The 13,270-nt window shown below is 40.4% G+C and overlaps 1 protein-coding gene across 1 annotated transcript in view; it reads right to left on the bottom strand.

Annotated features, from left to right (window-relative positions):
* Positions 1–4,061: 4,061 nt before the first annotated feature.
* EMILIN2 (elastin microfibril interfacer 2) overlaps positions 4,062–13,270 on the bottom strand; it is a 91,773-nt gene continuing 82,564 nt past the window's right edge. Inside the window, exon 9 of the mRNA XM_073550887.1 lies at positions 4,062–8,094. Within this exon, the coding sequence (XP_073406988.1) occupies positions 7,757–8,094 (338 nt within the window). The 3' untranslated portion in view covers positions 4,062–7,756. The remainder of the gene's footprint in view (positions 8,095–13,270) is intronic.

The following is a 13,270-nucleotide window of genomic DNA, read 5'->3' as shown; positions in this document are numbered from 1 at the left end:
AGTGGTTGAGTGAAGCTATTTATTGTCAATCTACTGTGTTTTCTCTTTTTAAATCATAATGACAACCCAAAACATCCAAATGACCCTGCTCAAAAGTTCACATACCCTGGTGATTTTGGCCTGATAACATGCACAGAAGTTGACACAAATGGGTTTGAATGGCTATTAACGGTAACATCCTCACCTGTGACCTGTTTGCTTGTAATCAGTGTGTGTACATAAAAGCTGAGTGAGTTTCTGGGATCCAGACTCTTGCATCTGTCATCCAGCCACTGACGTTTCTGGATTGTGAGTCATGGGGAAAGCAAAAGAATTGTCAACAGATCTAGGGGAAAAGATAGTTGAACTGTATAAAGCAGGAAAGGCATACAAAAAGATATCCAAGGAATTGATAATGCCAGTCAGCAGCGTTCAAACTGTGATTAACAAATGGAAAATCAGGGGCTCTGTAAAAACAAAACCACAGTCAGGTAGACCAACAAAAATTTTGTCCACAACTGCCAGGAAAATTATTCAGGATGCAAAGAAAAACCCACAAACAACATAAGCTAAAATATTGGAGTCTCTGAAAACTACCGGTGTGGCTGTTTCAAGATGCACAATTAAGAAGGCACTTGAAAAAAATGGGCTGCATGGTTGAGTCGCCAGAAGAAAGCCATTATTGTGCAAATGCCACAAAGTATCTCACCTACAATATGCCAAACAGCACAGAGACAAGCCTCAAAACTTCTGGAACAAGGTAATTTGGAGTGATGAGACCAAAATACAACTTTTTGTCTACAACCATAAACGTTACATTAGGAGAGAGGTCAACATGGCCTATGATGAAAGGAACACCATTCTTACTGTAAAGCACTTAGGTGGATCGCTGATGTTTTGGAGATGTGTGAGCTACAAAGGCACAGGAAACTTGTTCAAAGTTGAAGGAAAGATGAATGCAGCATGTTATCAGCAAATACTAGAGGCAAATTTGCAATCATCAACCCAGAAGCTGCACATGGAACGTACTTGGACGTTCCACCATGACAACAATCCAAAACATAAGGCCAAGTCAACCCATCATTGGCAACAGCAGAACAAAGTGAAGGTTCTGGAGTGGCCATCTCAGTCTCCTGACCTCAATATTATTGAGCCACTCTTAGGAGATCTCAAGCATGCAGTTCATCCTAGACAACCCAGGAATTTACAGGAATTGGAAGCTTTTTGCCAAGAAGAGTGGGCAGCTTTACCATCTTTGAAAATAAAGAACCTTATCCACAACTACCACAAAAGACTTCAAGCTGTCATTGATGTTAGAAGTAACAATTCATGGTATTAAGAAATGGGGTATGTGAACTTTTGATCAGGGTCATTTGGATGTTTTGGGTTGTCATTATGATTTAACCCCTTAATGTCCAATGACAGACACAGTCCATCATCAGACATCTCCCCTGCTTTGATGAGGGCTCCGGTGCTGACCCCACATCAAAGCCGGGACATGTCAGCTGTTATGAACAGCTGACATGTGCCCGCAATAGGCGCGAGCGGAATCGCCGTCCGTCCGCGCCTATTAACTAGTTAAATCCCGCTGTCAAAGCTGATAGCGGGCATTTAAATAGCATTTCCGGCCGCCGGCCGTCATGTTGCCTGGACAACCAGAGGTCTCTATGAGACCTCTATGGTTGTTCCAGGTATATGGCTTTCAGCGCCACCCGGTGGTGGCGCTGAAAGCACAGCAGTAAATCTGCTACATATGGGCGATCTGCTCATCACCCATATGTAGCAGAGCCGATCGGGTTGCACATGCTTCTAGCCTCCAATGGAGGCTATTGAAGCATGTCAAAAGTTAAAAAAAATGTTTAAAAATAAAAAAATTAAAAAAACCTAAAAGTTTAAATCACCCCCTTTTGCCCCAATCAAAATAAAACAGTAAAAAAAAATCCCACATACACATATTAGGTATTTCCACATTCAGAATCGCCCGATCTATCAATAAAAAAAGCATTAACCCAATCGCTAAACGGCGTAGCGAGAAAAAAATTCAAAAATTACTTTTTTTGGTCGCCAAGAGATTGCATTAAAATGCAATAACGGGCGATCAAAAGAACGTATCTGCACAAAAATGGTATCATTAAAAACGTCAGCCCGGCACGGAAAAAATAAGCCCTCACTCGACCCCAGATCATGAAAAATGGAGACTCTATGGGTCTCGGAATATTGCGCAAATTTTTTTTTTTTTTTTTTTTTAGCAAAATATGGAATTTTTTTTCACCACTTAGATAAAAGAGGACATAGACATGTTTGGTGTCTATGAACTCGTAATGACGTGGAGAATCATAATGGCAGTTCAGATTTAGCATCTAGTGAACCTAGCAAAAAAGCCAAGCAAAAAACAAGTGTGGGATTGCACTTTTTTGGCAATTTCACCGCACTTGGAATTTTTTTCCCGCTTTTGAGTACACGACATGGTAAGACCAATGGTGTCATTTAAAAGTACAACTCATCCCGCAAAAAAAATAAGCCCTCACATGGCCATATAGATGGAAAAACAAAAAAGTTATGGCTCTGGTAAGAAGGGGAGGGAAAAATGAAAATTCAAAACCAAAAATACTCCTGGTCGTTAAGGGGTTAAAGAAAAAGAAAACCCAGTAGTTTGACAATAAATGGTTTCACCCAACCACTAACCATGAGTGGAGACAAAGTTTTGGTGTTATCATTCATAGTCTCTGAAAAAAGGCCAAGAAAGCAAAAATTCTTCCGGGGTATGAAAACTTTTAAGCACAACTGTAGACAGCATAATTTATGATTCCATTTAACAGCAAGTCTTCCAGGTCCTGATGCAGTGAAATAGCCCAAAACCATCATACTACCACCACCATATTTTACTGTTGGTATGATGTTCCTTTTCTGAAATGCTGTGTTACTTCTACACCAGACACACTGGGACATACACCTTCCAAAAAGTTCAACGTCTGTCTCATCTGTCCACAGAGTCTTCTCCCAAAAGTCTTGAGGATCATCGAGATGTTTTCTGGCAAAACTGAGATGAGCCTTTATGTTCTTATTGCTCATCAGTGGTTTTTGTCTTGGAACTCTGCAATGCAGGCCATTTTTTCCCTGTCTCTTTCTTATAAACATGGATACTGACCTCATCTGAGGAATGTAAGGCCTGTAGTTCTTTGGATTTGGTGTAGGGTCTTTTGTGACCTCTTGGATGAGTCATCATTGCGCTTTTGGGGTAATTTTGGTCGACAGGCCAGTTCTGGGAAGGTTCACCACTGTTCCATGTTTTGCCATTTGTGGATAATGTCTCTCACTGTGCTTTGCTGGAGTCACAAAGCTTTAGAAATGGCTTTATAACCTTCTCCAGACTGATAGTTCTCAATTAATTTGTTTCTCATTGGTCCCAGAATTTCTTTGGATCGTGGCACAATGTCTAGCTTTTGAGGAGCATTTGGTCTATTTCACTTTGTCAGGCAGATCCTATTTGTGTGATTTCTTGATTGAGACAAGTGTAGCAGTAATCAGGCCTGGGGGTGGCTAGGGAATTTGAACTTAGCTTCCAAAAGATGTGATAAACTACAGTTAATTTATGCTTCAAGGGGTGGGTGGGGACAATCACTTCTTCACACAGGGCCTTGTAGGTCTGGATTTTCTTTTTCTCTTAATAATAAAGATTTTCATTTAAAAACTACATTTTGTGTTATCTTTGCCTAATATTTAAATTTATTTGTTGATCTGAAACATTTCAGTGTGACAAACATGCAAAAGAAAAGGAAATCAGGAAGGGGGAAAACAGTTTTTCACACAACTGTATGTATGTACACCATGCACTATATTTTTGTAGCACTGTCTCCCCATGAATCGGATAGATGCCACTGCATCTATCCAGACCGGGGCCACCGTCAGGCATATACTTCCTAATCATATAAGTCCTACAGTGGCCACAAACACTTAGTGCAGTTAGCAAAAAGAAATCTCACAGATATGAAGAGTAACTAATAGGACAGGTGCACTATAAAAATGGGTAATGCATGCCTCCCAGACTCAAGTATGAACACACAGAACACCATTGACAATGCTCACTAGAATTTTTTTTTTATATACTTTTAGCTCAAATAATGTGGCCACATTTCAAAATGTAAATTTCCAGAATATGTTTCTATGGTGGTACAAAAAGTTCAAAAACTTAAATAAAATATTCCTCAATTATTAGCATAATTAATTTAATAACACAAACCACAAATGTAAAAACAAATCATATATTAGCAAAAGCAAAGAATGGTCAATACTTCAGACCTCCAGACCACATACAGTATAAAATGACTCTACAGTAATGTTTGACATCTGTATACAGTAAACATTTATTTATGGAGGGCTGAATCAAATCACCTAAATAATACATAGAAAATACTATAAATTATATCGTGTGACCAACGACAACTAATGGGAAACACAGAGAGCTAATGAAATAGTGAAGAAATGAACTATTGTATGTGAAACCCACATTGGTAAGCAACTCAGCGATGATTGAATTGATATTTATTTTATAGAACCTATAAATGGCCTTTACTTAAAGGAAGTCTTTCATCTCTAAAATGCAAAATAAATATTTCATTGATGTGATTACTTTTAATTCCATATGCGGATGAGGGGGCTTTGATGCACCGTTGGCCAAGTGCTCGATGCACCTTTACGATCTCTGAATTTCCTTACTAAACAGTGCCCTGACTCTTGATAAAAATGGATAGCGACTGCTTGGAAACAGCAAGTGCTGCCTGAACTGTAACCTGTAGCGTAGCTACCTGGGGGGCAGAGGGGGCGGTGGCCCTGGGCCCCGCACTCTGAGGGGGGCCACCGAGCTACGCTACTGTAACTGTATCGGCGTGCACGGAGCAGAGCTTCGTGTGTACAAGGTGTACAGAACAGAGCTTCGTGTGTACAAGGTGTACAGAGTGGAGCCGTGTGTGTATAGGGGGGTGCAGAGCAGAGCAGTGTGTATATAGAGGGTATCAGGTGCAGTAATAGGGACACATACAGCAGCAGCGGCTCAGCATTGGGGTATCAGCAGGATGAGGGGTTTGTGCAGGTTGAGGATACATGGTGATGGAGCTGGAATATGAGAAGTGAAACATGTCATTGTTGTATTCTCTGTAGCAGAGTCGTGGCTGGAGGAGCTGTCATGTCGGTCTGGGCGAGATGGAAAAGACGTGAAAAGTGAACGATTCCATCAGAAAGATCGTCAGCGGTAAGTCACCAACTATAACTGTGCAGTAATCACATATGTTTTGTAGGACTGGTATTTACCACTGACCATATGGCGGTAATATCAATATTGGTGTTTATATAGGGATTATTTTCAGTAACAGCGCAGTCATCTCCTACATCCACTATTAGGATGCGTCATCGAGTTGTAATCAAAGTTACCTAGTTAGGGGCCCACTCAGAAGTTTCGCCCTCCCTGAACCAAAACCCTAGCTACGCCTCTGACTGTAACCGTGGAGCTTCATATGCACACTGACAGTGAAGGAGTCACATAATGTAGGGGCATAAACCCATTTCATCATTACCTTCTGACAGTGACCACTGACCACCCCTCAGTGTAGCGAGCGGCTTCAGAGAGGATGAAGAGGATGAGAAGATCAAATACCGAACTCGCTGCTCTTGTCTTCACTGCATCACAGAATAGGTCAATGGGTGTATGAATGTAGTGATTAGTGGCCGCTGTCAGGAAGCAATGATGAAAGGTGGTCTGCCCTTACTCTGTGGTACGTGTCGCTGACTCCTTCATAATCATTATGCATGCTTAGTGCAATGGTTAGGGCTCTGACCGAGCAAGCACTGTCAATCAAAATCAGGGAACTGGTCAGTATGCAAACTGAACAGGCGTAAAGGCGTACTGAGCTCTTGGTCGTACCAAGGGTGCACCGAAGCACCTTCAATTGCATATGGAATAAGATAAGTTTTAAAGGTAATTACAGCAAATATAAACAGTAAACAGTTTCTGATTTTTATAGAGCTAAATTCCCTAAATAAATGTTTAATTTGCTTAATATGCATTTTGGGGGTGTCAGGTCAGACTCCATTTATATAAAAAAAAGTACTTAGTGATTTTGCAGTGTTAACCTATTACCCAGTGGTGAGAAGCAGCTTTTTAAAATTGTACTGTTTATTGACAATTTGTGCCTTCAGTGAAAAAAAAACTGTTTCCTATCTAATTATTTCTTCAGCTTTCTGTTATAATACCGTAATTCACATGGCAAAAATAAAGAAATCTATAAAACCTGATGGGCTGGGTGATATTCAGGCCTCAGTCTGTATTTCAGATGCATTTCACAGACCGCTGAAAAGTCTACTGAACCCAACTTGTCAGGCACCATAGGTCCTTATGATGGTGTTACTTTAGTTCAGTTTATCTACAGGGAATTTGGGTATCAAATCCAGAATAAAAACTGTTCAAATAACAAAATACAATAAAGGAGGAGTGAAAGCTCACACGCTAGTCTAGTACTGAAGAGCTGAGAGACCTGCATCCGATGTGTGCGATTCCCGCTGATGATGCACAGCAAAACGGAGCAGTAAAGAGAAAGTTGAGCATCACAACCATAGGATTCTATTAAGGGCATTTACTGTCAGAAACATGTCAGTTTTCTAACCTGGTTGTCTGGAAGGATCCATTGGTTTTAAAGATTTTTGAAAAAAGAAGTTTTACTACCGGAAGGTTGTGGCTCACGACTTCCTTTTCACTCCTCTGCAATTCAATAAAATAATCTAAATGAGAGTAAGGTTGGTTTCACACACCCGTTAAACACCGACCGTTCTCACATGGGAAGACCAGGCCCAACTGTCAGGTCCCTTTACCTGAGCGAAGTGCTTCATATCTGCCCAGGAAACAGATCGAGAGACCTTGCGGCCAGGCGGTGTCTTCCGATGTAAGATAATCCTCGTTTCACATATGTATGAATCTGACCTTTCTCTGAAGTTTAAGTTGAGGTGACAGCACTCTAATGCAAAATATGTTACCACGTCCTCTACACACCATGAGCCATTTAGAACACAGTTGCCATTAGGTTGCTGTTATCTCTTCACCCTTTATAGCTGTGCAACGGTTTTAAAACTGGAAATAATAGAAATCTAACTCTATGGAAAAATAATTTGCTTCTTTCCTAAAAGCAACCTTAAGATGAAGTTCCCAAAAATTCTCATAAAAGCTCTTGTGACCTATTGACAAAAACACAATCACCTTATAGAAGACATCCCCAAGGGCAGTACTTTGAAGATCCTAACATGTCTTATCATGACCATTACTGAGCTAAGGCACCTGATAATTAACTGCATGTAGTTTCTTCATTACTTTTTATGACATTTTACAGAATACACAATCCTGAAAGTACCACATTTAAATAAAGCCAATCGGATACATGCAGAACATTAAATAATGCATTTATGGGTCCTGACCTACCAAACGCAGGACAATAAAAAAAAAAATCTTAAAATACTCCAAAGAACATCTCAGTGAAAAAAGTTTAAAAAAAATTGTATAAAAGTCTGAACAGTGTACAAAGATGCATTTTTAAGGAATATTTAGAAAATATCTGACGGAAATAAGTCAGGGGAAATTCAAAAGTAATTTCTTATATTGTGTGCATACCACGAGGTATGGAATATATTATGCATTCACTCACAATAAGGACTTATTCCTAGATAGTATATATTAACACTTCAAATTCACTTCCACTGAAAGTCTCTTCTGAATGTCTCTTCATTAGGAAATTGGCTATCTGAGGGGGGTGAATGGGTATAGCAGTACACCACTGAATGTGGAGAACATTTCATCAGAGTTTGAATCCGCCAGTTTGCCTCCTGTCAGGACAATGGCAACTTCATCTTGGGGTTTCAAGTTCAAAATGAGATTGAATGTGCCTATCCCGCTACAAACTGGCCTACTGGCGCTAGGCCTGTGGAACTCCAGGAGTTCACGTCGATAGCCAGAAGAATCCAGCTGTGCCACACTGACATTGGACACCAACAGGACAGCTTCCACATAGTGGTTATGCTCTGGCGTAAGGACCGCAGAGAGCATATAACGACCTTCAATGGGAGCAGTGAAGATACCTGAAAGAAAGAAGCATGGTGGTAAATTCCAAGTGGTGACAGTAAAAGTTTGCATGGTCATAATACTTCAAAGCCTATTAAGTATCTGTAAGTGCAAATGAAATGCAAACGTTTTCTTCTCTATCATATTTACAAGCAACAAATCCCTGGAAGCAGGAAAAAAGAATACCACTAGACAAGAGACAGACCTTCTCTCCGCAGCAGGGGGTCTCTAGGTTTTCATGGTATCTGGAACTGATTAGTGTGAATTTGTGACATTCTAGTTAACTGGACATAACACTACCAGATAACATCTATATTGAAGGCGTTTTATTGCCCATGACATTTAAAGTAGCCAGTACACCAATTTCAGCATTCTCTTTTGGGTTGCCCTAGGGCATGGTGTGGTTGACCTTTCCTGTTAACACTTGTGCTATTATGTCACCAATGACTTCCCATTTGTCTTCACTAGCAGAGTCAAACCACCAGCTCATGCTACACAACATGCAAAAAATATTTTTTTAACTACATTTCCATTTAATTTACTTGAATAAAAGTAATAAACTAAATAGTTATAAAAAAGAAAACTAGTAAAAAAGGAGAGCATATGAACATCATAAAGGGGTCTAAAGTTGGAACCCCACACTATGAGTTGGATGGTAGAGGCAGTTACATTGAAAAGCTATCACTATGGTAAATGCAGACCTCTAAGACATTACATGCTGAGGCCAGAGTGATCTCTTTACTGCTTGGCTTCTGTTTAAGAAAAGTAATGCCTGTGTTTGACATACATTCGGATACCATAGAGATGTGTCCACCTGAGTTGAGCAAGGAGATTCGTGCTGCTCTGGTCTAGCGTCAATTCCGGTCCTCTGTGGCAGCAAGACTAGGGCAGGCTACACTTTTGCAACTGACATCATCAACTATCCTGGTCTGGGTGCCATGGAGAACAGGACTGGAAGCTGCAAATAATTTTGCTTAACTTTAGTGTCAATTTTGTTGAATGGCCATAACTTCTGCATGATACTAGTTCAAATTTTTTGTCACTCCATTCAGTAAAAACAAGTACTCAGTGGTTAGCACTGATGCTTTGAAGCTTTTTGGTTCTGGGTTCAAATCCCACCAAGGATAACATCTGTAAGGAGTTTGTATGTTCTCCCCGAGTTTCCTCCGAGTTCTCCAGTTTCCTCTCACACTCCAAACACATACTGATAGGGATTTAGATTGAGAGCCCCAATGGGGACAGTGATGATAATGTCTGTAAAGTTCTGTGGAATTAATGGTGCTAAATAAGTGAGTAAAATAAATATGTCGAGGCATCTGCTCAGTTCAGTATAGAATTCCCATGCACCATTGATGAGTATGTGTTTCTCAGCAGGGCCTCCTGCTAGGTCCAAAAACAGCTGCAAAGCAAAAGATATTGGAGGCACCATAGAGATTCTTGCAAAAATCCAATATTTATTCCAGAATATTTATAAAATCACAGCAGTGAGAAGACAAAATAGAGCAACGTTTTGGCCAAACGGCCTTTCTGAAGCCTAAAATACAGTCACAGTTGTGAATATTTTGGAATAAAGATTGAAGTTTTCCAAGGATCTCTATGGTGCCTTAGATATCTTTGGATATGTCAAGGCATCTGTCAGCTGTATATATTATTTCATGTTTAATATTTTGTGCTATTATTTGGGATATCATGGGTTTTGAGACAATGTAAAGTTTTCCTGTAATTAAAAATAATTTTGATTATGTTATACGGTATGTTCTTAAAAAAAAGCTTATATGAAATTATTCTTGATATGCTGCAACCTCTTAAACATTCTGCAGATCCCCTAACTAAAAGACGGCTCAGAAGAGTGTATCAATCACAAGCAGGTCTCAGACTTTCTATTGAGCCCGCACTGCGCTCTGTTCCTGCACTCATGCCAGAGCTGAGGACTTCTGTTTGCTGAGCTGCATGCTTCTGAGAAGTCTTTTGGGTGGACAGCAGAGATCTAGAGAGTGCATAGGGGGTTATAGCATATCGAAACTAATTTCGAATGATAGCTACACTTTAAGGAAAGACTAAAATTTGTCTTTGTTTAAAAGAGGAGTCTTTTCCTAATTGTCTCACTACGCTTTCAAGGGTTAACATCAATGTGTAGGTCTTTATTTTATAACATCTTTTGTATGGAAATCATATTGCTCATGGAGGATTCTAAGGCATGATTCATCAAAAGTGCCCGTCGAAAGAAAATAGTTTGCAGATGCATTCTCTGCCAACCAAATTTATTTCATAAGGCCCGTACTTGACTATGGAAAGAACCATGGGATTATTTTTCTACAGTGAAAAACATGTGGGCTGAAATGCTCTATACATGATCCATGTGCAATCAGATAAGGTGATTTATTCTGAAGCCTTGTGGAGAGGAGATTAAACATTAAAATAGGAAAATCATAAAAATGAAACATTTGTGTATATACTATATGAAATAAAAATAACTAAGACAACAAATCATAACTATATAAGCTTCAGCTGAGTACTTCTCATTGAGGAACATTTAAGGCTCAGTCAATTGTCTCTTCAAGATGCAACCTGATTGTAAGACCGGGGCCACGTGACATTTGGTTGTGTGAATCACAGCAATTTGCAGGATTTCCAGAACCTCAGTGTTGGTAATGACAAGGTCTTGAGTCACCTTACAATTTTCATAAAACACCTCAGGGTGGTTTTTTTAGTGGCTATGTGACCATGTGTAGCCCATGCTGGAGATAATGAGCCATAGCACAGAAAAGTCCATTCTGAAAGCCAATTATTGTCTAAATAGGGGAACTCTGTGGAGGCTTAGTGGTCTAGTGAATATGTCACCCCCAGGTCAGGCGTATAACAATTGACCATGTAGCCTCAAAGCAGAATTTAGGGTGTGTGTACACGTTGCGGAATCTGCTGCGGATCCGCAGCGGATTTGGCCCTGCAGATCCGCAGCAGTTTCTGCTGCGTTGTATAGTACCCTTTTAGTCTATGTCAAGTGAAAAACGCAGTGCCCACGGTGCGGAATTTTCTGCGCGGATTTGCTGCGGATTTAAATCCACAGCATGTCAATTCTTTGTGCGGATTCCGCAGCGGTTTGGCACCTGCTCCATGACAGGTGTCAAACCGCAGGCTAATCTGCAATAAATCCGTAGATAAACCGCGGTCTTTTGACCTGCGGATTTATACAAATTTGCACGGAAATTTCCGCAGCAGATTCCGCAACGTGTACACACACCCTTATAGTAGAGCCAATACTACACCATAACCACCTTCATTGCTGAGTGATGTCACAGCACTTAATGCACACAGTGATGTCACACTATAAAGAAAAGCCAGTGTCTTGGCGTGTGATGTACGATCCAAGACTCTTTCTATCACTGATTTTTCGCTATGCTAGTGTCCCAGTTCCCCTGCATTTGGCATCTCACCATAGGTTAAGAGGCATAGTGCTCTGCAGCTCCAATCTCCAGAAGATTAGAGCAGAGCATTTTACCCCCCTGCCTGTGGGAGCGCTGTTACCTGAAGAAAAGCTTATTACTGTAGAGCAGCAAGAGGACTTTAAATAAAGTTTGACTGTCATCCCTGAAATGAAGTGGCATAACATTTTCCTTGCACTGTTGCCTCTTCGTTCTAGCAATCAGCAGAGTCACTGAATAATGATGTCTTGCAGCTTCTGCAAATATCTGCCATGAGACATCTGGAACAGGACACATGTTGTCAGGAGTCTCTTACGTCAGTTGTAAATCAGCGATGCATAAAAATGAATGATAAGTCTTCCCCGGCATGTCTTATATCAGTGAACGACCCATACATGCTGTTTACATTGCCTCTTGATGAAGAATTATACACATTTACTCTGCATAATGAGCAAATAAAGGTAAGAGGCAACACATACTGTATATAGCCACAGTCAGAGGGAAAGCAGTGGAATAATCAGTGACTCATGCTCAGGCGTCTGGTTAAGTGTTCCAGCATGGCTAACTCCCACTTCACACAGATGAAGTAATAATGACTGATGCTAAGTGACTCCACAGGAAACTCCTATTTATGGGCCTCAGAAGTAATGCAACTGACCGGTTAGAGGCATTTATATAGGTACCATTCCTGCAGTGTAACAACTCCCATCATCCTGGTCAGGCATGATATGGCCCTCACATTAGAGTCTGTATCTCACTATCACAAACACGTCTCTGTAAAATGGGTAATGTCATACTGCTCGCTAACGGGCCTGTATGAATACCCACTGATCTACAAACGTGAACCGCAGGATGATTTATGGTTGACATTACTTTCGTTCCCCAACCACGGGCCTGCTGCACCTTGTAGTCATTAGGGACATGTGGCCGAAGCTGTGACTTAATGTGATCCATACAAACAGTGCAGGAGACGGCATGTGTTCTTTTGCTACTAAAGAAACATGCCCCCATTTCAGACAGATGAAGGACCACATTAGCGGGAAAGTTAGCAATTTTAACTAGAATCAAGCCCAATAAAATATGTTTCTCCAACTATTAAACCTGCAGGGTTTTCAACAGAGATTGCAACCTTATGTCTTTAGCATATTGTATCCTTACACAAAATGTCACATTTCAGAAAGAGTTCGGTGCGTGGAATTTAACAGGGAAAGCAAAATGTAATAATGTAACAAAAAACAACCATTAATTAAAAAGTCAGGAGGTCTTGACACTTGAATAGAATATTAGGAATGATGAAGTCCAGAAGCAGCTCTCACATCCCTATTATACAATATACCATTCAGAAAAAGCCCTCTGGACACATCTGGACTGATACATATCTGGTGGAAATGGTCACCAGGGATCTGTACCAGATTCCTCAAACAGTTGCAAAATTGTTTTTGTTCCCCTAAGAGGCTTTTGATTTTTGCCTTTGAGCGTTACAACGAGGTGCAGTGGTCACAGCTAGTTACATTTATGAAGTTATACCAACAGAATTTCGACCGATATGCATAATATATGTGTGGCAGATCAGACCTCTAGTACAGCTTGTAACCATTTTATAATAGTCTATAATTTTAGGATATGAACCACAAGAAATTAAAAACTGAATCAAGGACGAGTGAACAGAAGTAGCACTACCTCAAAATATAATATATGCAGAAGCGAGGAGGATTTCTGTCCATGAAGCTGCAGGTGGAAAACATTTTCCATACATCGAAGCTGCAGGAGA

The sequence above is a fragment of the Dendrobates tinctorius genome, unplaced genomic scaffold, assembly GCF_039654945.1.
Source record: "Dendrobates tinctorius isolate UK_male_01 unplaced genomic scaffold, ASM3965494v1 ptg000171l, whole genome shotgun sequence".
Lineage (NCBI taxonomy): Eukaryota > Metazoa > Chordata > Amphibia > Anura > Dendrobatidae > Dendrobates > Dendrobates tinctorius.
Note: the sequence above shows the minus strand (reverse complement) of the source record. Positions and strands in the feature narration are given on the sequence as shown.